At 36.1% G+C, this 24,204-nt stretch overlaps 1 protein-coding gene and 1 non-coding gene across 10 annotated transcripts in view; both read right to left on the bottom strand.

Annotated features, from left to right (window-relative positions):
- The window catches only part of RTN4 (reticulon 4), a 79,850-nt gene that overhangs the window by 34,660 nt on the left and 20,986 nt on the right, over window positions 1–24,204 (bottom strand). For 3 of the 9 annotated variants that reach the window (XM_055243332.2, XM_055243333.2, XM_055243334.2), the window contains 2 exons: window positions 22,427–22,483; window positions 19,346–21,751 (listed from right to left, as the gene is read on the bottom strand). The exons of 2 other annotated variants lie outside the window; for them this stretch is intronic. In XM_055243332.2, coding sequence (XP_055099307.1) covers window positions 19,346–21,751; window positions 22,427–22,483 — 2,463 coding nt within the window. Of the gene's footprint in view, window positions 1–4,142; window positions 4,368–19,345; window positions 21,752–22,426; window positions 22,484–24,204 lie in introns of those variants that run through there. 4 more of the 9 variants (XM_055243336.2, XM_063617999.1, XM_055243335.2 and 1 more) reach the window with 3 other exon arrangements.
- On the bottom strand, window positions 8,422–8,530 carry LOC129463256 (U6 spliceosomal RNA). Its single transcript, XR_008651065.1, has one exon. It is a non-coding gene; the product is annotated as a U6 spliceosomal RNA (small nuclear RNA).

Here is a 24,204-nt window from a genome sequence, read left to right as displayed (position 1 = left end):
GGAGCATTTTGGCTTTTACATTTTCAGATTAGGGATGTTCAACCTGTACTTGCAAAACTTTAGCAATAACCTGATTTAACTAGATGGAATTAAAATATTGTAGTCATTAAAATAACGTACAGTATTTAAAAAATAAAAAGATATTTCCCCACTTAATGGGGGACAAAGACTACAGAATAAAATATACCATATAACCCTCCCAACACACATTACCCTGTTAAAAAGATGCCCCAAAACCATTCTCTATGCGATGTGAGTTTTACTCTTCTACTTACCTTCTAAATTCTCTATAACACATACCTATGTAGTACTGCACTACTAACCCAAGATCTGGAAGATGTACCCAATGAATGCCTAAATATTTGGTTTTAACAAAGTTTAGAACTGAAAGGAGAGTCCTTCCAATCAGTAGGCCCCATAATTAATTAATGCCAAAGTTCCCTTGTTGGGCATTTTTTGGCCTTCCCAAGTAAGGCATTTCAAACACCAAGACCCCTGCTACTCTCCACCAAAATGTCAGTATGAGCTTTATTCAAGGCTTTCGAAAAATGTAAAGTAGCTTATCACAAGTAAAGATCAGAGAGCCCTAAAAGAATCTCTACGCGGAAGTATGCTGCAGAAATGGTCCAAAACTAGTGTGTCTTGAGATATAATTATATTGAGTTTTAATGCTAGAAACATTTCTTTCCCTATCCTACAGAAACTTCTCTCAAAGATTACCTCTGGCACATTAACTGACAAATCCAGGGTACTGTAACCATAAAGAACAGTGTTACACCTACTTTTAAAATTTAACAAGATTCACATCCATTTCTCACTCATATTAACTAGCTTCTCTAAGTATTTAATTGCCCATTCCTTCTTGAAAATTCTTTCCCCCCTTAGGATCCGTTACACTATCCTCCTTCTTTTACTGCTCTAGAACCTCCTCATCTTCCCTAATGCTGCACACCTCCATAACATAGGTTTTAGGCTTTCCTTTCTTAATAGTCAGTTCTTTCAGTGCAAATCGCCTCACATATTCACCTGCCTCACTCTGCATTTGACTCCCAATTCTTTATCATTAAACCTGTCATTTATCTGAGCTTCCGGGATGTTCTATCATCACTTCAAATTCAAAGCGTCTGAAACTCAACTTGGCATCTTTTCTATTTTAGCTATTTCTACTAATACTAAAGGACTGTCATTGCCAATATTTCACTCTAATTCAAACTTCATGTTGCCCCTTGAGTCTTTACACCTCATCCTTGTCCTGCAAATCTATACCAAATGCCAAGTATTCCTTCCTTGAATTTCTCAAATCTGCCACTTCTTCTTCCTTCCTATTTCAGGGCAAATTCAAGCCTATCTGCTTTAAATCTGGGCACAACTACAGTCATCCTAACTGGTGTGGCTGTAGGTTATTCTCCCCCAGTTGATCTTATGCAGCACCCTAAACCAGTCTTTCAAAACTGCTATCATTTACCATTCCCTACTTTAAAACTTCCAAAGTCTTTTTATTTATTTTACGATCAAATCCAAAACTCATTGTCTTCTGCGGTCTGGCCCAGGGTATCTTTTCCATAAAACCAGAGAACCTCTCAACTGGAACCCTGGACAGCATGCAAATGGGGAAATTAAAACCAAAAAGGTAAGTTTCTTATTCTAGCCAAAATCAAAATATACCAGAACCAAGGTTTAAACCCTAGATCACTGTTTCCCAAATTTGCCCAACAATATGAATTACACCAGGATGCTTAATATGCAGATTGCCAGGCCCTATAAACTCTGATTTGGTAAGTCAAGACCCAAGGAATCTGCATTTTTAAGAAGCACTAGATGATTCTCATCTACAGAGAAGTATGAGGAAACCTAATCTAGATCATTTAAATTTTCTACATTCTTTGACCACACCAATCTTATCTTTCAACTCCTGTCCTAAATATTCTGTTCTACCCAGAAAGTTATTTACTGTCTCAACTATAGCTTTTTGGTGGTTATATCATTCTCCTACCCCATCCAAATCCCTAGGCCTACCCATTCCTTCCTAAGCTCCTAAAAATCTTTTGACTACCTTAACCAAAATTTTCCATATAACCCCAATAATCAAATACTAGGTAAATGTCATTTGTCATAAGTATCCTACTAAACAGAAAATATGAAGAATATATAAAAGAATGCAAACCATTAATAATGCTTTCAGCCTGAAAGATCAAATATCTTAAATACCAGTTAATCAGCAAACACACACACACACAACACACCACCTTTTAAAGAACACTGAAATCAGAACATCTCTCAAATCTGTCACTATGCTATACTGGTGGTCAGGGGGAGAATGCAGTAGGAAAATGCTTAAGTATATTTTTAAAATTTACCTAGACCCTAGATTAGGCTCCTTCTCTGCTGTCAAACTTTTTTTTTTTAAATGAGGAAAAACTCATTCCATGACAGCTTCCAACTTCTCAGTGATTTCCAATTTAAACCTTACTCTGTAATATTAAAATTGGCTGCTGATAGAGAAAATACTAAAATATAATTTAACCACTGAATCAGAAAAACAGGCAAAGTTAATCTTACCGACCAAAACAGCCAGACAAGTACTAAAAAATATTAGGCCATTCCACTTACAAAGTGAGGTTCCCCAGAGATATTCAGGGGTAAATTCAATTTTACATTTGGGTGCCTGAAAATAATCAAACAAATCTCTGGAAGAAATATGAACTACATTGGATCTTAATTTCTCCTGTCTCATAATACCCTTAAATTACTTCAACAAATAAAGAACTTAAGATGTTATTTAATGATCTAAGACTTAAGTTATTAATAAAGAACCTTAATAGTTGCAGAATGAGCCCTGATATGACTTTTCACCTACTTTTAAGGTCTGTATTTATTGTATTATTATCATTTGTATTATTTCACTTAGCAAAAGCTACCATATATCAATTCAATCAATCTGTAACACTAACGGCTAACAGGATGAAGAAATAAAAATCCTTCTCTTTAAATTCACATGTAAAGAAATCCTAAAGGCAAAACCCAAAGCTGTATTGTTATCTATTATTTTTTAAGTTGCAACCATAAAATCCTACCAATGTCTCAATATGGTCTCAATCTTAAATTCACCTTTTCCCCACGTCTTTATTGAACAAATTTTTAAAAGGATATTGTAAAAGTTACTGTAATTAGCTCTACATACTGCTTTTTAGAAATACTGTTGTCAATCCTGCTTGAAGGAAATAATGTTTTTTAATTATAAAACTTGAATGTAGCCAGGAAAAAAACTGCTTATGTAGAATATGTCTATTTGGGCTACTTAAAAATAGCTCTAATAATTTAAAGGTAATTTATTATAAGTGGTCAGATATACAGCCTACCACCTTCTTTTAAAGAAAAAAAGGTAGATTTAACCATCTACATAATAAAATATTCTTTAAATATTCTAGTCAACATTTTACAATTTACAGGCTTAAATTCTTACACAATGATCCACTGAGATTTGAAAGGATCTGGGCTTTCAAGGGGGAGGAAAAGGGATCAAAATCACTGATTGGTTATTGCAAGGACAAAGGTTAGTGACTTAAATATAGACATGCATTTAAAATTACTGTGTAATTATACTGTGTAATTTGAATGATTTCACGATGCATATAATCTGATTAAAAGAAAGTGGGTAATAATTTTAAAGGTTCAAATCAGATTTTCAAAGAAGAAAAGAGGCTTACTGCAAACACAGTATCTTGCTACCTACAAACCTTTGCACAGAATTTCAACTACACCAAGTAAGGTTTTTTAAAATAGTCACGGAAAATATGTCACTATGAAATACAAAAACAGCAATGTGTATTTACCACATCCAAGTGACAAACAAATGAAATCTGTTAGACCTAAATTGTTTACAATGTGCAAGATTAGAGAACAGAACCTAAACGGCAGGACTGAAAAGACTAAACCGAATGCCAGTGAAACAGAACAGCATGACATTTTCTGGTATACAACCAAATGTAAAAACACGTGAGATAGCCGTTTTAATCCTTTAGCCTTCAACTCTTCAGAGGTTTCACTTTCAATCCAAAATATCTAAATTCCAAAGCTTATTCATAGAAATATATTAGTGGTCACATATAAAAACTGAATAAGAAATTAAAAAGCAGATATACCCTTGTCCTTCCAATTTTTCTTCTGACCGTCCATCTCTTGTCACGATCTGCTTTGCAGCTCCAAATATTAATTATGCATACCAACAGAAAAGCTGTAACTGCACAAACCTACTCCGTGAGACATGAAATACCCGTTTCCTCAACCGAAGTCTGCAGTCTCCTCTGCTGCACAACTGCAGCAGGACTGAAGTCACCTGACGTCTTCTGGGTGTGGAACAGTCTGACGCAGTGCAATCTGTAACTAGGCTACTAATACTCCAGCATTAATGCTTTCCTTCTATCTGTTGATTGTTTTAGGCATTTGCCTTGTTGCTCATACCAAATGGAGCTGCATTTGTAGGGAGAGGGCAGGCTACCAAAAGAAAGGAAATAAGGGTTGTTCTTAGAACTAATCACTGAATGTATTTGAAATGCACTTAAAGCCATATGCATTTTTTTTCTTTCTTTTTTTAACAGATGGTCGAATTGCGCTACTGGTTTTCAGTTTCATCTAAAACTCTAAAATTAATGGTCACCTGATTAGATAAAAATGGACTGATCAAATAGTAATAGGCTAAATTTCAAGCTTGTGAAATGATGAGTCTCCTTAATTGCTCCTAAGTTTATTGAGACGTAAAGCATTCAGCATTTTGCACCTTATGAAGGGATAAGCAGAAAATAAAAGTCTAATTATTAATGTTTATTGAACATATTATTTGAACAGAAAACTTTAGCAACTTAATCTTCCTAATATCTTTTTTCCTCTTTCACAATTATGGAAATCCAGAGACTTACAAACATACACTTACTCTTAATCATCACCTGCTCCAACTCAATCTTTGAATATTTATTAGACACCTCTACAGACACTATTAATAGATTCTTAGCTTGGGGAGATATATTCATGGGCTAATGATATAATCTGCCATGGGAAAATGACATAAAAGCAAACTATAATTTTATTTTATTTTTTTCTGACACAGGGTCTCGCTCTGTCACCAAGGCTGGAGTGCAGTGGTGCCAGCATGGGTCACATGGCAACCTCAACCTCCCAGGCTCAAGCGATCCTCCCATCTCAGTCACCACAGGCATGTGCCGCCATGCCCAGTTAACTTATTTTTACACATTTTTTTTTAGAGACGAAGTCTCCCTGTGTTGTCCAAGCTGGTCACAAACTCGTGGGCTGAAGCAATTCTCCCGCCTCAGCCTCCTAAAGTGCTGGGATTACAGGTATGAGCCACCACACCTGGCCTAAAATTTTATTGAAAAATATAAAAACAAATCTATGTACAGCATTTTTTAAATTTGTGTTCAACTTTATAAAACTGATTTTCATTCCAATGCAGTATCTCTACTTATGTTCTACAATCAATTTACCTGATACTTATATCTGCCTAAGCAGAAAAGGCAGTAAAGGCAGTAACAAATCAGCTAAAATATTTTAAAATGCAATTTGCAAAAATACTATAAGATATGTAGCCTATGTACAAAAATACATACTTAAGACTGTATAGCTAAAATGAAACAGAGATATTTTCTGGAACCTGCTATCTGTGGGCTGCAAAATCCTTAATATCAGAAGTGGCTTGATATTAATATATACTCCTATTATGTACCCACAAAAACTAAAAACAAAACATTTAAGAGTTAAACACAGAAAGAACTAAAATTAGGAAAATGAGAGGGGAAAAAGGAAGTGGCCTGAATATCAATGATACATTTATTTCCCTATCTGCCTCTCCAACTCCAAACATAAATAAAGAAAAGTAATTTTTAAAAGAGCCCAGTATTCCAGCTCCAGTTAGTATTTAACTTTAAACTTTCTTCACTGAGCCCTTGCATAATGTGATATTTGAGAACCCAGTCATCAAGTCATATCATGGCCTGAAAATGTCTGGCCTCTCTACGCAACATTCAGAATCTCAAACTATTTAGTAAATACAAAATACTGACTTTCTAATAACAAGTCCCTTAAAACTGAAAGCCAATAAATAACAAGCATTAGAATAAAATACTCAACTATAGTACTCAAACACTATTTTCAAGTCAGAGGTTACTTCACTAGTAGAAGAAAAAAAGATTTACTGTGATCAAGTTGCTCGGCACTTAAGACTACTGGTATCTTCTAAGGTACTTGATTTGGCTTAACAATTAAAGAAAAAAGTCTGAGAGGGGCAAGAATGTGTAATAAAACATACTCACTCATCTAAACATTAAACATACTTAATAGCACCCCTGGCAGATTAAAAAGTCAAAATAGGAGCCCTGAAGTTTAGCAAACATTTCAGCCTACATAGTGACATCTACTTTAATTTTTATGGTCTTTGTAAGAGTACAAGGAAAACTAGCTTGTGGAAATCAACTGACATTTTGCCCAGTTCTTTCTCATAAAGTTTTTCAACTAGACTTGTTTTAAGTTTGGCAAGTTAAGCAAAAAAGTGCTTAAATCTGAAAAACTGATATGACACAAATTTGTTAAAGATGTAAAGCAAGATGGGTTATGTTTATTGTGAAAATCATATAATCTCTACTAAAAATAGAAGGCTTTAGGACATTGCCTGACAAAAAGTAGGCACTATGTAAGTGCTATTTACTTATCAGTATGCTAAAAATAACAATCAAACTAAGAGGCAACAAGACAAGTAAGGCACATCTAAGAAAGCTCATATATTAAGTCATTAAATTCTAGGCAATAACCCAATCTTTCTAAACAGAATTGCCTCCTCTCATACACAAACTATTGTCCTTGCTGTATAGTTCTATTATTTTCCAGCTGCGAAAAATGTACATATGCATAGTTTATAGGTCCTATGCCACACTGAACCCCAACTTAACAAGTCAAATAAAGAAAGGACATAAATCTGTTAAAAACTTATCTTCATTTATTTTGTTTTCCTTCAACTATGTAACTTTAAAAAAAATTAAAAATTCTTTCAAGGACAATTTTCAAGTAGAGCACATATGTCTCAACTTGCAGAATGGCATTTTGACTACTTGAGACAGGAACTTCTTTTCCCTTAAAAGCAAAGGCTCACAAAGGAGAGGCCACAGAAAACTCCTTTATTTATACTGCAAGCCAATAAAAGTGTTGTATGAATTCTAAGCCCTATTTCATATTGTGTGTTTGTGGAGGGGAGAAGAGGGGGAAAGTATTCTTTTCCTGAACTAAAAATCAGCTTCACACAGAACTCTTGAAATAAACTGTCCAAAGTTCGTATTTGGCAATTTCCCACTCCTCAATGTCCATGTCTCCAGTATCCCCTTCTCCCAAGCATGACAAAAAAATCAAAGATGAAAACTTCCCCAAGTATATATCCATAATGTCTTTCCAAAGGGTAATATGCTCTAAAATTACCTACACGGTTTCTTTTCTCACATCTCAAACCAAACTCTCATTTCCTTCATGCACTTACCTCGTAAGTAGGAAAATAATATGCATAAATCAATTCCTGCTAAACAAGAAACTCTTTTATGACCTCAGAAACTGTATTTTTTTTGGTGGGTTTTTTTGGGGGGTGGTATCTAATTGTCAAGATTTCAGACAGTAGAAAGTTATATTTTAGATTTTAGAACAGGCAGCACTATGCAAGGTGTTAAGTCCACCCCAGGCAGCTCTTATTCTAAGACATTCTTCCTTTTCCATTTCTTTCTTTCCTCTACTTCTGCACCCAGGAAAAACTCAGGTTTTTGTTTTGCTTTGTTTTCTTTACAACATTTAGAGATGCAAGGGAAAGAGGGTGGGAAAGAAGCAATCATTTGGATTGAAAATGCTACTCTGAAAGTTAGAGACTGCTTACGTACACTGCTCTTGAAAGCTAAAATAATTTATACTTTCCAGCCACAGAAAATAGCCATGTTTTTTTAAAAAATAAGAAACAATTACAGCTACACAGTGGTTTTAAGCTTATTTCAAAATTTAACTATTCTGAGCTACACAAAGGTATGAAATTAACATGTTTCATTACTGAAAGGAGTTAATTTTTAAAACCCTACCATATGCTGTAATAGAATGCCCTCTATGGACTAAATTACAGCACTTCAACATTACTGAATTAAATCTTAAGAACTGGAAAAAGATTTTAGTCTAGAAAATGAATGACAGCACAAGTTAAAATAGCAAAACAACGAGCATTTTAAAGTCTATAAAAAATTTAACATAAGGTACCAAAAATGAATACTAAAATTCATAAACTGAAAGTGACACTATTTATGAAAACTAATATGCTAACTTCTTACATTATAATCTAAAACATACAAATATTCTTAAACACTCAAAGCATTTTAAAAAAATTTTTTATATAAAAATATGAAACACTTCACAAAATCTGTGTGTCATTCTTGTGCAGGGTCTATGCTATGCTAATCTTCTCTGTATAATTCCAATTTTAGTATGTGCTGCTGAAGCAAGCATTTTTTTTTTTTTTTTTTTTTTTTTGAGACAGAGTCTCGCTCTGTTACCAGGCTGGAATGCAGTGGCACGATCTTGGCTCACTGCAACCTCCACCTCCCAGGTTCAAGTGACTCTGCTGCCTCAGCCTCCCGAGTGGCTGGGACTACAGGTGCGTGCCACCAAACCTAGCTAATTTTTGTATTTTTAGTAGAGACGAGGATTCACCATGTTGGCCAGGATGGTCTGCATCTCCTGACCTTGTGATCTGCCCGCCTTAGTCTCCCAAACTGCTGGGATTACAGACGTGAGCCACCGCACCTGGCCTCAAGCACGCATTTTTAAATTCTGAATTCAAAAATTAATAGTCACTAGGCTCTAAACAGATCTTCTTAAACTTTAATGTCTTCATTTAAGTATCCAGGTTTAGGGGGAATCTTTAAGGTCATTTCATAATGTTTATAGTAGTATGATTAAAGCATTTGTTTGATTTGGTACAAGATGTCAACATTCAAAATTGTTTATAAAAATTTTAAACTCAACTGTTAGTGCAAAACGATATTCACAGCTCATTAAATTTCTCTGTCCAACTGAATTTATTCCACAGTCAATTATAGATCATTCCACAGACTTGATTTTCCATCTACAACACTAGATGGCACCAACACCCGTAGTCTACAGTTGATTGCCCAATTTATGGAAGGCAATCTGGCAAACAGTAACTTTCTGGCTTTTCCATAAGATTGCTGCCTGGCCCTAGGGAGCTAGATCAGAGTATGGGAATAGGAAAACAACTCTAACACCAAAAAAATATGTAGGGTAAAATAATCTCTAATGCGAATCCAAAATCAATTTTAAATAGATCAGAATTAAGTGTAAAATTAAAACTATAAGTAAATAAAAAATATATTTTCCTTTGTGAAAACTGAAACTGTCCACTGAAATGTAAACTAAAAATCTTTTAGAAAACTGAGGGAAAACTACAACACAAGAGTTTACATCCCTTATATGTAAAGAACTCTCATAAAATCAGAAAAAAAAAATGAACACCTAAATTTAAAAATGGGCAAAGAGTATGAACAAGCAAATCGCAGAAGAAATACAAACTGCCAACATGTTCACATTCACTAATAATCAAAGATCAAAAAAGCAAGACACTACTTGCACCTATCAAACTGGTAAAGGGCTTTTAAAAAATACCTAGTACAGAATGTCTAGAAGAATATTTAAGGAACGAGTCACAGTAGATAACTCTAGGAAAGAGCACTAGGCAGCTGGACAACAGAGAGAGAGGAAGAAGTGTGACTGTCACTGTACTTTTTGAATTTTGTATAATGTAAAAATATTATCTATCAAAAAATAAACAATATGAATTGTTGGTGAAGGTAGAGAAACGGGTGTTTTCTTCTTCTGATAAAAGGGTAAAAATTAGTACAACTTTTCTGGTGGCCAATTTTTATAGAAACCCTTATAAATGCTCATACCCGCTAACCTAGGTTTTTATTTCGAATTGATTTATGGAAAATAATTCAGGGATATGTAAGACATATTTAAATATAAAGAGGTTAATAGCATTATTTATCAGTAACAAAGGAACAATCTAAGGGTCCAACAATAGCAAAGTGACTGGTTAAACTATATCCATACTAAGGAACACTAAGTACAAAAAATCAGCAGCAGAGTATTTAAAGAAATGGAAATGTTTGCATTATATAAGACATTGCTAAAGTTTTTAAAAGCTTATAAACAATTTCACAAAACACTATTACATTCTTAAAAATACACATATGTGGCCAGGTGCACTGGCTCATGCCTTTAATCCCAGCACTTTGGGAGGCCAAGGTGGGCAGATCACTTAAGGTCAGGCGTTCTGGACCAGCTTAGCCAACATGGTGAAACCCTGTCTCTACTAAAAATACAAAAATTAGCCAGGCACGGTGGCCCACACCTGTAATCCCAGCTACTCGGGAGGCTGAGGCACAAGAATCACTTGAACCCAGGAGGCAGAGGTTGCAGTGAGTTGAGATCCTGCCACTGCTACTCCAGCCTGGGTGACAGAGCGAGACTCTGTCTCAAAAAAAAACAAAAACACGCTTGTAATCCCAGCACTTTGGGAGGCCGCGGCAGGTAGATCACGAGGTCAGGAGATCAAGACCACAGTGAAACCCCGTCTCTACTAAAAAAAAAAATACAAAAAAATTAGCCGGGCATGGTGGCGGGCGCCTGTAGTCCCAGCTACTCAGAGAGGCTGAGGCAGGAGAATGGCGTGAACCCGGGAGGCGGAGCTTGCAGTGAGCCAAGATTGCGCCACTGCACTCCAGCCTGGGCGACAGAGCGAGACTCCGTCTCAAAAACAAAACAAAACAAAACAAAAACAAAAACAAAAACAAAACACATGTGCATTGAAAGTAGACTAGAATAATATATTCTAAAATATTAACATTGATTATGTCTGGGTAATATCATTAATTTTTTTCATCTCAATGCTTTTCTACACTTTTCAAATTTGTACAATGAGCGTGTATTGTATGTCAGACTGCTTCATAAACTGTTGCCCTAACTTCACTGATAGTTATCAAGTCCTTAGAAAAAATCCTTACTACTAAAATATTGAAGCTCAAGTAGATTAAAATATTTGCCAAGGGTCATACAGCTAAATCAGTGAAAGGGTCAGAATTAGAACTCAGGTCTGTAAAATGCCTAAAATTAAGTTCTTTTAACCACATTATATTTAGCAGGTATCTCTTTTTTATGGCACATATTTATTTTCAATCTGTATTGGGCCCACAGTAAGCACTAAATAAATCCTCACTAATTTAACAATGTCACTTTTTAAAAAGTAAATATAATTGTTTCCTTTATTAACAAGTGTCAGGTTCTAATTTAGCTACATTGTACATCTACCGATAGCCTTCCAGTTAAGATTAACTACTTATCATAATAAAGTCCAACTTACATCAAAATTTTCCGAATATATTTGCTCAATAAAAATATATTTTAAACAAAATATCAACTCTTAGTATCTACAGTACTTCAGTAAAAAAACTCAAAGGCTATATATACTTTTTAAGAAAAATATTTTAAGTCATAAGAATATCAAAACAATTTTTATTCACGAACATATGTAAGTTCTTATTCATGAACATATATGTTTGCAAAGCATAATTTCGTATTATTTACCTAGACAAGCCCTTTTAAAGTGAGTGATCATGGTAATACTACTTGGTGAATCTTGGATATTACATAGTTTAATTATAATGAACAAATAATCAACGTATGGTCAGTTTACACTTCACTTACCAATAGTTTCAATTAGTTCAGCAAGACACAATCTATATTTCGATTACGAACTAAAAATATTCTCTGTGCATTAGTGACAAGCAACCAACAAACATATATTATCATTAAGTCAAGATCTCAGCAGTTTGGACAGGAGACATGAGCACCTTTCTGTACCAACGGCCTACCAACATAAACAGCAGTTGTCCAAAGTAGGGTTTTTCAGTCTCCATATACTAGCAACAGAATGTTACCCTAGTTCCAATATCCCTACATATGTGAGAAAATGTAGATGGCAACCAACTTTTTTGACATCTTAAGGTGTCAAGAAATGTCTTCCATTGCCTAATGGTTCAACACAACAGGTATATGATAAAAGCAGCAGCACCTTGATTGCCTGCTAAAGTTAGACAATAACTGCTTATTCCAAAACCAGGTAATAACTGTGAATGGACAAAACCTGAGTTGGAATCGCAGTTCATTCTTGTGAAACTAGGTAACAACTAATATAAATAAGAAGTTAGCCCAATGTCTGAAACACGGCAGAAGCTCAAAAACATTGTGCTTATTATGTAATTTACCAGGTATCCTTGAGAAAGTTACTTAACATCCTTAGGCTTAGATTTTATCATCTATAAAATGGTTCCTTCTTTCAGATTATGGTGAAGACCTAAATGAAACAAATATGTGAGAGTGCTTGTTGGTCAGAAGATGTTCCATAAATAACAGTCTTCCCTTTCCAGATAAAATAAGAATTCAGCTTTTCTCAACACTTTAAAATTCTCAGTTAAAAACCTAAAATTGGGAGAAAGAAAATCTAGAACTGAAACAAATGAAGCTAATTGTATTTCAAATGAATATCATAGCCATTAGTCAATGGGAGAAGGAAGGGGGGAAAAGAAAAAAGAACGAACTAATAACAAGTAATCTGTGAATAATGTATTTGACTATATACATTCCACCTTAGGCAGGGTTGCGGAGTAGGGATTTGCAAACAATCCCGAACTCTTTTATCAAGTTTTTTTTTATTATAGTGATATGAAAAAAGCATTCTAAAACTTATAGGTGTATTAAAGGATTGGACATAAATAATGTATTGGTGGTCTTAGGAACCAGGGTTCTCACTATAAAAGAGACAAATATAAAATGAGGAAAGAAAGAACAAACCCCGTGAGAATGGATTAGAATTAGAGGTATCTGTGTGAACTCATTTCTTAAGTATGCATGTGTATGTGTGTATGTTTATTTGTATGTATGTATATAAGCATTTCCTAGCTTTATCCACTGAAAGGGTTAAAATGGAAAGATCCCCACAGTAGCAATGACCACAACTAGCATCTAGCTCTTGATCTTTAATACCTATTATGAAAATGACCTCTCATTCTACATTAAAAGGAATTAGGATCCTTGGAGAAATGGCTGATTCCAGGGCTGGGACACGGTAAGCATAAAATAGGCCTACAATATTTTGTTAGGCTAGAAAGTAAGAAATGTTCCCCTCCCAACCCCAAAGAAAGAAGGTTGCATGTCCCTGGGCCTACCTGAAGGAACCCTCAAAATATGCAATAATTTACCACCAAAATAATAAAGTTCAGTAATGAATCATAAACCATTGGAAAGAAAATGGAAATTCATGGATCCATACTGATAATTAATTAGCTAATTAATTCATTAATGGAAAGGAGGTCTGCTGCTTAAACAGGAATGCTGAGGGTCAAATGAGAAATGTACGGGGAGTACTGGAGTTAAAATCATTTTTCAGCTCTCATGGTAAAGACTGGATCAAGCAAGAATCATCAATGGTTTACTAAATCAGGGGGGCAAATTTTGATAGGGAGCGGGATATCTGCATGTGTTTAAGTGTCACTCCTCAGACTGCTTATTATCTGTAAGGGAGAAACAAAGACAATATAAGGAAATCAGAACCCATCTTGCCCAGACGGTCAAAATTAACATAACCAGTGAGGGACTGATGAATAGCAGGTAACTCTAGAAATGGTGCTATGAGAGGGACACATCATCATCTATACAGTATCATAAATGAACCCATAGCCTCAAATTAATCACTAGGAAACATGAGACAAATCCACTAGGAGGAATGTTCTATTATAAAGGGGGGGAAAGAGAGGCCCTGTGTTCTTTAAAACTGCTAATGTCATAACAAATAAAGACTGAAATGGGAAGTCCTACCCAGAGCAATTGAGCAAGAGAGAAATAAAGGATATCCAAATTAGAAAGGAGGAAGTCAAATTGTCCCTGTTTGCAGATGACATGATCTTATATAAAGAAAAACCTAAAGACTACCAAAAACTTGTAAATTCTGTAAAGTTGCAAGATATAAAATCAATAACAAAAATATTGCATGTCTTTACACAAACAACAAACTAGCTGAAAAAGAAATCAAGTAGGACACTCCATTTGCAATAGCTTAAAAAAAAAATACCTCAGAATAAGTTTAACCAAGGAGGTGAAAGACTTCTACAAGGAAATCTACAAAACAGTGATGAAAGAAATTGAAGAGGATACAAACAAATGCAAAGAAAGACATTCCATGTTCATGGATCAGAAGAGTTAACATTGTTAAAAAATGGCCGTAATATCCAAAGCAGTCCACAGATTCACTGCAATCCCTAATAAAATAGCAATGACCTTCTTCACAGGAATAGGAAAAAAATCCTTAAATCTGTATGGAACCACAAAAGACTCCAAAAAGCAAAAGCAATCCTGAACAAAAATAAAGCTGGCGGAATCACACTACTAAATTTCAAAATATACTACACAGCTTTATAGTAACCAAAACAGCATGGTACTGGCATAAAAACAGAAACATAGACCAATGGAACAGAACAGATAACCCAGAAATTAATTAACATATCCATAGCCAATTTTTGGAAAAAAAAAAAAAAAAAAAAATGCCAAGAACATTCATTGGGGAAATGCCAAGAACATTCATTGATATTACTGAGAAAAAAAATCAGTATTTACATTCCAATAGTAAGAATATAGTTTGTCACAAATTTCTTTGTAAATGGAGGGGGGAAGAAGACCAGAATTCATTAGTTTCTTGACAAACTTTACTCCCCAAAATTAATAAAGCACCATCTGCATCACAATACCTTATTCATCTCTCTTGCAAAATCAATCTTTCTTCCCCAAAACTAAAACTGATTTCTGCCTACAAAATGTCATTTTAAGAAAACAAGAACAGGAAAGGCCTGGAGGCTCACGTCTGTAATCCCAGCACTTTGGGAGGCAGAGGTGGGAGGATCCTTGAACCCAGGAGTTTGAGACCAGCCTGGGCAACAAGGCAAGACCTCCTCTCTACAAAAATAATTAGCCGGTTATAGTGACATGAGCCTGTGGTCCCAGCTACTTGGGAGGCTGAGGACCACCTGACCCTGGGAAGTCGAGGCTGCAGTGAGCCATAATCTCACCACTGCACTTCAGCCTGGGCGACACAGCAAGAACCTGTCTCAAGAAAAGAAAAGAAGAACATATGAGATAATAAATGATCTGAGGAGATTAGTATTTTATTATTTAATACTTTTAATGTTTAAATGCATATACATTAATAAGACCCAGAATTTTTTTAAAAACACACTTAAGTATTTCATAATTAGAGATGGCATAAAACTTTTAAGTCATCTGAGAAGACAGCTTCCCTTATGTTTTATCAGATCACTGCCGTATTTTGGTACATTTGACTTCAGTATACTTAAACCTCACTTTCAGGAAGATACATAGGTAAGTACCTATCCTCACTATAACATAGATCACAATGTTTAACTATGTCCTCAACAGTGTGTCTATACCAGCTGGCTGTAAGTTGCATAAGGGCAAAACTTTGTCTCAGTGTCATCTTTTTCCCTGCCCCACCGCCAAAAAAAATCACGTATAGTGCTTGATAGAAGCATGTTAAAGCAACTCTTACCTGCTCTTACACTTATTTTTTTTTTTGTCTTTTTTTCCTCCCTTTTTTGTGGAGAACGGGGTCTCGCTATATTGCCCAGGCAAGTCTCGAACTCCTGGGCTCAAGCTATCCTCCCCCTCTCCCTCCCTGAGAGCTGGGATTACAGGCGTGAGCCACCGCAACTAGCCACTACTTACCTGCTTTTAACAGATGCCTGTTATATAATCAAGTCAAGAAAATTAAGTTGCAAGGACTTGAGCTAATCCACCCTTCCTTTTATAGAAAAGGAAAATGACATCTAGAGAAACAAAGTGATTGTCAATGGTATAGCCAAGACTAAAACCTCAGGTCACCTATATTGTTTTCATTATAGCAATACTGGGTTTCCTTCCCACAACTTTTGTAGAATACATATATTGGGTGCATCTAAATAATTCTCTATTCCCTAGTAAGTTGCTATGAAAACTAATATCAAAAAAGGTTAAGTCAAAAAGGCAGGAAATAACAATTTTCTCAGAGAAGGGAGATAAACATATTCTAAAAGAGAATGCCCAAGCATTGCTTACACTTTCTTCCACCATCCCCATTAAGCTTTCAAAGGCAATGCCCCCTTTTCTTCCCTTACTTCTAAACTATTAGGCTATAGATTTCCCAGGTTTAACAAAAACAATCCAAGAAATAGGTGACTCCTGAAATACTGAAATTTCTAAGGCCCATCATCTACTAGAGGACTGCTAGCTTTAAGTTTTGGGAGGAAGCACTAGCGGGGAGGGGAGACTTCAAAGGTGTTGCTACACCGATTACTCCTTGCTCTTCACCCAGTCATCACCACGCTGCTCTGGGCTTCTGAGATCCTTCTTTCTACTGTTCCCTCCTAAACCATTTTACTGTGCTGTTTGAAACCCCCATTCCACTGTGAACCAGCTCCTTTAATCCTCAACTTCTTTACTGAACATCCCTGCCTTTACCTCGCCTTCACTAAAACCTGGCTCTTCCTTGAGGATACTGCTTTCCCTGTGGAACTTGCTTAATGAAGGCTAAATCGTTCTTTCATATTCTACACACCTAAGGGAGGAGTGGGGAGGTCAGTACCCTCTGCTCACCAATGCTGCTTCCAGACTTTTATTTCAGAGGCCTTGGGCAAAAGTCTTGGCTATTCTGCTGTGCTGTTCTCTATCCTTCCTCATTTCTTCTATCTACCATCCTGCCAGTTACCTCACTGCCCTTAACCAAGGACTCTTACCCCAGTCTTCCTCTCCACCCCTAGTCCTACCATCACCCTGGGTGACTTCAATGTTAGGTAGAAGTGCAATACAGTATCATGGCCTCATAGTTTACTTGACCTCATCTCTAGGAATCTTAATCTGACTACACAGTAGGCCTTTGCCTCATGGCCTAACACTGGCCATTATAAGCAACCTGAACTGCTATTCCTCTGAAATTCTAAATTCAACATCCAACACACACACACACACACACACACACACACACACACACACACACACACACCCTGCTCTCCCACGCATGCATTCTTTCACTCCCCTACTTTGACCACAATCTCCTATCATTCTGGCATGTATTTATTCCTACTACTATTGGTTCTTAAACCTAATCTGGGCCTTGAGTTCTCTGACCATCTACTCTCCTCCTACCTCTCCTACCTTTTTCTATTCACATCCTTCAACTTAGGTGCCACAGTCCATCACTTCAAATTACTCTCCTGCTATCAGCCTCAACTTTCTTGACTTCCTGTCCTTCCACAGGGCCCACGTACCAAAACACATCCTTGAATCAATACAATCATTTGCCTTCCCTGAACCCATATCTAGGTTGTTTGGCACAAAGAAAAATCACCCTACCCATTTAGACCACCTTTCAACCTTGATTGGGGTCCTAATACAATGCCTTTGGTTTCCCTAGTCAGAGGTATTGCAGATCTCTTCCACCCAAGCATGATCTAGTTCATTCCCAGCAAATGAACTAACATACTGCTTTAAAGAATAAACATAAACCATCAAATAATTCCCTCAACTTTCAGTCACAAAACCCTAACAGTATCAATACCCCATACTTTCCTTTCCACTCACTACAATCAAAGCTGTATCCTTCCTTCTCTCTAACGCTAATTCTTCCACCTGAACTAGGCAGCACATTCCCATCCCCTTCTGACTTTCTGCCAGCACCTGTAATCAGATTTTCCCCTTCCCATCTTAAAAAAAAAAAAAAAAAAAAGTCTTTCCTCCATTGCATACTCTCCTTCCTGCTTGCTAACATTTTACTTTTTCTCCAATAAAAAACTCAAACTTCTTTAAGAAGAATCAACATTTAATATCCACTTGCTCAAGTCTCATTCACTTCTCAATCCTAGCCATGCCCACACACACCAAACCATTTGCCGCTGTCATGACAACACCTTCCCTCCTTTTTGACCAACTTGCAATCCTTAACTGACTTCTCTAGTATTTGATAATTTTGACCATTTCTTCCACTTTCAAGTAGTCCTCTTCTCTTGATTCTCCCTAATTGATATCTGGGGCTTTAATTTCTATCTCTAAGTCCATGACAGACACATACAGCCAAGATCTCTCTCAAGAGCTTCATGTGTATAATATCCGTAACTTACTGGATATCTTAGAGGTATGTACATCAATACCAACATATCCAAAACTGAATTTGTATCTTCCCTCTTAAACCTACTTTAATCTCTCATGTTCCCTATCTCAGTTTCTCATACTGCCATCCATACAAGTGCACATGCCAGAAATGAAATCCAGGGTTCCTGGGGTCATCTTTACCTCTTCCCCTCATCCTTTATGTCCCTATCCATCAAACACCAAGTCATATGTCTCTGTGCTCATCCCACTGCCACGATGTTCATAATCTCCTCTTTCTTAGATTACAGCAACTGGTCTACCACTGTTCCAATGGTGATGAGCTGGACTGTACTGCTGAAGCACCAGCACTTAAATACATAAGTATATTCAGTAAATTTATCATAATCACTATTTTAGAGAAAACGCAGCTAAATCAGAATGCTAATGAAGAGCACATGTGCAAATCACCTTATGCAAATCAGGTATGTGGAAAATGGATAGTCAAAAGAAAAAAAGGAGAATCGGTACTTTTCAAAAGAATTCATAATAGCATAACTCAATTTATACTTTTCAACAAAATGTCTACACTCAATATGCCTAACTTTATACCTACCACTGGAAAAGTACTATATTATATTGAAATATTTAAAACAAGCTATAAAAATGTTCTTTAAAAATTAAATATGATAATTTCTGGCATAACAAAAACACAACTGAAAATATTTTAATATCTCTTGCTCTTCATGTTATCAAGAAACACAAGTGAAAAAAAGAAATAGGTACTAAAGCCAATTCTTATAAACAAAAATATTTTCTATTAACAGTTCCATAGTGCAATATAAAAGTGTAACTGTGTGGAAAAGTTAAGGGTGAATGCTGAGTGCAGGAGAGTTAGAAAAAGCACTAAAACCTTTAACTGAAAGAGTGGAGAAGACTTCTTATCAATGTGACATATTAGACACTATAAACATAATGTAAAACACAAAATATAGTGGAATGTTCCCTAAATCCAAAAGTGGCATGAAAGCACAAAACTGCATATAGATTGGATTACCTGAAGTTTTACTCAGCTCTGCTGAAAATATAGCAGATGGTGATCTGTCCTCTTGTTCTGTATCGGAAGGAAGTTTTTTCTCAGCTTCTTTCACAAGAACTTTAGGTTTAACTATGCTGCCTATCTCTGCTTGAGTGGCCAAAGCAGAAACATCTGGAGGCAATAAGAGCACCTTTGATGTAGCAGACCCATTTTTGGAAAAGTCATCTGACAAACTGATTTTCTCTTCAACTTTGGGTTGTACGTTCTTCAAAGAAAGGTCATGGGGCAATTCTGTGCAAGGCAATGACCCAGCTCCATCCAGGGCATTAGCAATTTCACTTTTGTGGGGTACTTGTAGGTCAGTATATTCCCTGGCTAATTTAGAAAATGAATCAGTTTTAGAACTGATCAATGTAGGGAACTCATCTATAATTTCAATTGGAGATGAATCTGAAAATGTTTCAGTTTCTCTCATCTGTGCTTCCTTAGAAATAAATAAGTCATCATTTGAATAAACTGCAGTACTGAGCTCCTCCATCTGCAAAGGAATTTTCTCCTTTTTGCTCAGTGTTGAAACTTCATCAGGTAACAGGGTATCTTTTGTGTTATCTAAATTGAGCTTAAAAGATTCCAAATATGGCTTTCCTCCCTCAGGTGGCAAAGCACTGAGTTTTTCCTTATTTTCATGTTCTATCATTGACTCAAATGAAGTCTCAGTGAGATTTTCTTTCACAAGCATCACAGCTTCATCTTGTTTTTGTGGAATGTCAGGTATTGAATCATCACTAAATAAGTCAACTGGTTCAGAATCAGGTGAGGAATCTTCAACTAGCTCAGAATGATCAGGCACTGGCTGTTCAACTTTTGCCATTTCTGAATAATCAGAGAAATCCGGAGTTGGTTCAGCAGAAAGCTTTGTTTCTTTAATTAAATCACATGCAATAGATATATAAGGAGCTTCTGTTTCTTGAAGAGCTGCATCAATATTTTCAGGCTCTTTAATTTCTTCCTTTATTCCTGATACTTTTTTTAGTGACAGACTCATGGCCTCTTCATATGGTGGGGGGTTTTCAGGCTCATGTTTTATGCTTTCGTAATTAACTGAAGAAGCTTCTAATGGTGATGAGCTGGGCTGTACCGCCGAAGCACCAGCACTAGGAACTGCAGAATTCAATGGTGCTTCCATAACGATGTCAGGCAAAACTGGTGAAGGAGTAGCTTCTGATTCTTCAAATGATGGGCAAAGCTGTGCTGCAGGATAGAGTGACTCTTGCATAACTTCTGATGTTTGAACCAAGTCCATTTTTGTTTCATAAGCAATCTTTGTACCAGTAACTTCATTCAATTCACTTTCACATGCTTCCTGTACTAAATCTGGAGTAAGGCCTTCAGGCATGTTTGCCACGACTTCCTCAGTCACCTTTGCTAAATTATCTGTTGTGACATAATCTGTCTCAGAATCCTGTGCTGCTACAAGAAAAGGGTTTGATGTTTTGGGGCTAGTATTCTTCTCTGTTACTATTTGGGCCTTCTTTTCTTCTATTTTTTTTTCATCGGTCTTATTTTCTGAAGTAGGATCTCCTAACAAAGGAAAAATGTTTGTTGCAATGCTCTCAGCTGCTGCTGGATTAAAGGGAGCACATGTGATATATGCTCCTGAACGATCCTTTATAGCTTCTGGTGTACTGGGGAAAGAAGTATCGTCATTACTACTCTCACTATCTTTTTCGTGATTAGTTTGCTCAAGGCTATCTGCAAAACATTTTTTATCCACTTTACTTTCCAACTTGCTCTCGATTTTACCTCCAGCAGCCAACACATCACTATCTTCCGTACTACCTTTCACTTCCCATACTCGCTCAAATGGTTTGAAGTCTGCATATTCTTCCCTCATAGGAGCTTCCACTGCAACTCTCTTTCCATTAAAACTGTCTTTTGCTTTTTCTGAAGACATAACTTCGTCCTCTTCTTTAACCAATTTAGTAAGAGCTGTAGGTAACTCTTGTTGATTAAGAAGGATATTATTACTAACTAAATTCTCTTCTTCATCTTTATTTTTCACGATTATTTCTTCCCTAGGATTTGCTACTATTATGGCAGATTCTACTTTTGGAGAGACACTGAATGATGATCCCATGTCTGAGTATTTTAATTCTGAAAACTCTGTTAAATCTCTATCTACGAGTGGAGTTTTTGCCTTCTCTGAGAACTCTTTAGAAGCTTCACTGACAGTTTCTTGAAGTGTTCCTTCAGTGGGTAATACTGTTGACAAACTACCAAGGTATTCATGTTCTTTAAAAGAAGCGGCTGAGAGAGGAGACAGAGAAGGAAGAGAAGCAGCAGTTTCAAGCAGGACAGATGGGAAATCCTCTTGACCAGCCGAAATAGTGTTACCTGGCTGCTCCTTCAAGTCCATAATATTTTCTGTGACCATGGACAGAAAGGAAAGTTAGAGAATGCCAGTGTTCTCAGAGTTAATGCAAGTTTTATGACAGATTCAAAATAGTGTTAGTAAAGACTTACTGTTTACTAAAATGAAATGTTAATAGCAATTAATAAGTAACAATAGAGTAGACTTGAATCATTACTGAAAAATTAAGCTATTGTAAATATAACACAGCATGGCTACAGAGGCAATTACATGCTATGCAAAGACAAATCAAGTCTGAGTAAACCTCAAATGTTATCAACTAAGATACTAATAGCTAGTTTTAGAGAAGAGAAGAATATCTGTGAAAAGAGTCTGAGTGACAGTATAGGAAAGAAGGGGCACTGGGTAAATGCCATAGACTGGTATTTATTTACAGGAAAGCCTTTCTGGCTATATTCAAACTGTATTTGGAGAAAGGGAATGGTAAATATGTAAATGCAATTCAAGGGTCCAAGAATTCCTTATGTACTTCCAAGTATTCATCGGATTTTGCTCATTTTTCCCTTGGGCATACCATATAAATTGCAAATTTCAACTTTTCCAGTAGACAAACATTCTTGGAACCATGCTAATTTTTAGTAAATCCAAACTACTCTGCATAGAGTTAACACACTAAAGAGTTAAAGTTAGAATACAGAGAGGATAAAAGGCTGGCAGAAAGAACTTGCCTGCAGAGGAGCGTATCACAGGCTCAGATGCAGCAGGAAGAGCAAAAAGGGTCTCATCTGAAAAACAAATAGAATACAACCTCAGCAGAAATAAAGACAGATTGAAAGGAGACTAAAGAGGAGCAAGCAAGGGTTCAGTTTGTAATAAGTTAAAAAACTTTACAGAGAAAGGGCCAAGATCAAAAGGAAGTCAGAAAAAGTAGTACCATTAATTCAGGTTAAATCATCATATATATTATAAAGTTAATTAAATGTTATCCATAGAACCTATCATTTTTCAAGAGGCAATACAACCTGTTTATGTTAAAGAAACTTATGAATCAAAGTGGCTTTAAAATATTGTTCTATTTAACATATCACATCCAAAGCTTTCACTCAGATTTTCACATAGGTAAATTGTCTTGTTCTATTCAGGCCAAAAATAAAAAGTTGAATTTGAATACAATTAACAACTACAAATGTTTAATCTTTTGTTACTGGCATATATTCAATTTAGAGAAACACTTTTAAAGAATTATGCATTTTCTCTTACATTCTAAGTTGTTACAGTCATTGTACACTGTTCTTTGAAGACATTAGTCCTGTGCCAATGTCCAAATGCCAGAGTCCAAAATACAAAAAAAAAAAATTAATTAACTGCTTTTAGAATGACACTATTATTGGTTTTGTTTAAAATTAACCTAAGTGAGGGCTACTTGTTATTTGTATACACAACTAGTAAGTGAGAGACTAAGGCAATTCAATTCCAGAGCCCATTTCCTTAATCACTGTGTGTTACAGAACTGAATGCTTATGTTTCCTCCAAAACTCATGTTAAAGCCCCAATCCCTAATGTGATAGTATCTGAAGATGGGGACTTTGGGAGGTGATTAGGGTTAAATGCAGTCAGGGTAGGGCCCTGGCACAAGGGGATTAGTGCCCTTACAGGAAGAGACACCAGAGAGCTTGCTGTCGTGCTCCCTGTCTCCCCAGGCACACACAAGAGGTCATGTGAGCACACAGTGAGATGGTGGTCACCTATAAGCCAGGAGAAGAGGCCTCAAAAAGAAATCTACCTTGCCAGCACCTTGATCTTAGACTTACCAGCCTGCAGAATTGTGAGAAGTAAATTTCTGTTCAGCCACCCAGCCTATGGTATTTTGTTACGGCAGCCCAAGCTAACTAATACACTCTATATTGGTAATATTAACTTTGTACAATGTCATCTTGTACCTGCAGTTGGGAGATCCTAAGCTAAAGATCTTCTGTGGTTTACACTAGAGAAAGGCCTCTACCATCATACAATTTGAAACAGCCTGAGAGATGCCTGGAATGTGATATTCCTTTAACAGAGAGAACCTAATAAATTTAGACAATTTCATCTGGATGGACAAGCTAGACAAGGCTGATCAAAACAGATAAAAATCCAAGAAATGTAGCTAACATGAATATGGACTTGTCTTCCAAGCGTATTACCCTTAATGAATTAGGAGAGCTAACTTCACAAGGTCCTATATATTTTAGATAAATATACACTGGGCATGAGGTCATATTTAAAGGATTCCTAGATGAGGGTGATGACGGGAAATTTATGATGTGTGTTTAAAAGGGTTTCCTCCAACCTAGAGTAATAGGTAGGATGGGCTATCCAGTCAAAGGAGTAACATAATGGCTTATAAGATTTTTAAATAAAGTGCATATATATGTGTACACATTTTTAAAAGATTACTTGCTATGTGATCTTAAATTACAGTTTCTCATTTGTAAAATGAAGGAAAATTCCCTTCAGCTAAAATAAT

This window comes from Symphalangus syndactylus, chromosome 14 (assembly GCF_028878055.3).
Source record: "Symphalangus syndactylus isolate Jambi chromosome 14, NHGRI_mSymSyn1-v2.1_pri, whole genome shotgun sequence".
In the NCBI taxonomy this organism is placed as follows: domain Eukaryota; kingdom Metazoa; phylum Chordata; class Mammalia; order Primates; family Hylobatidae; genus Symphalangus; species Symphalangus syndactylus.
The sequence above is the reverse complement of the archived record's forward strand: the minus strand, read 5'-3'. Positions and strand labels throughout refer to the sequence as shown.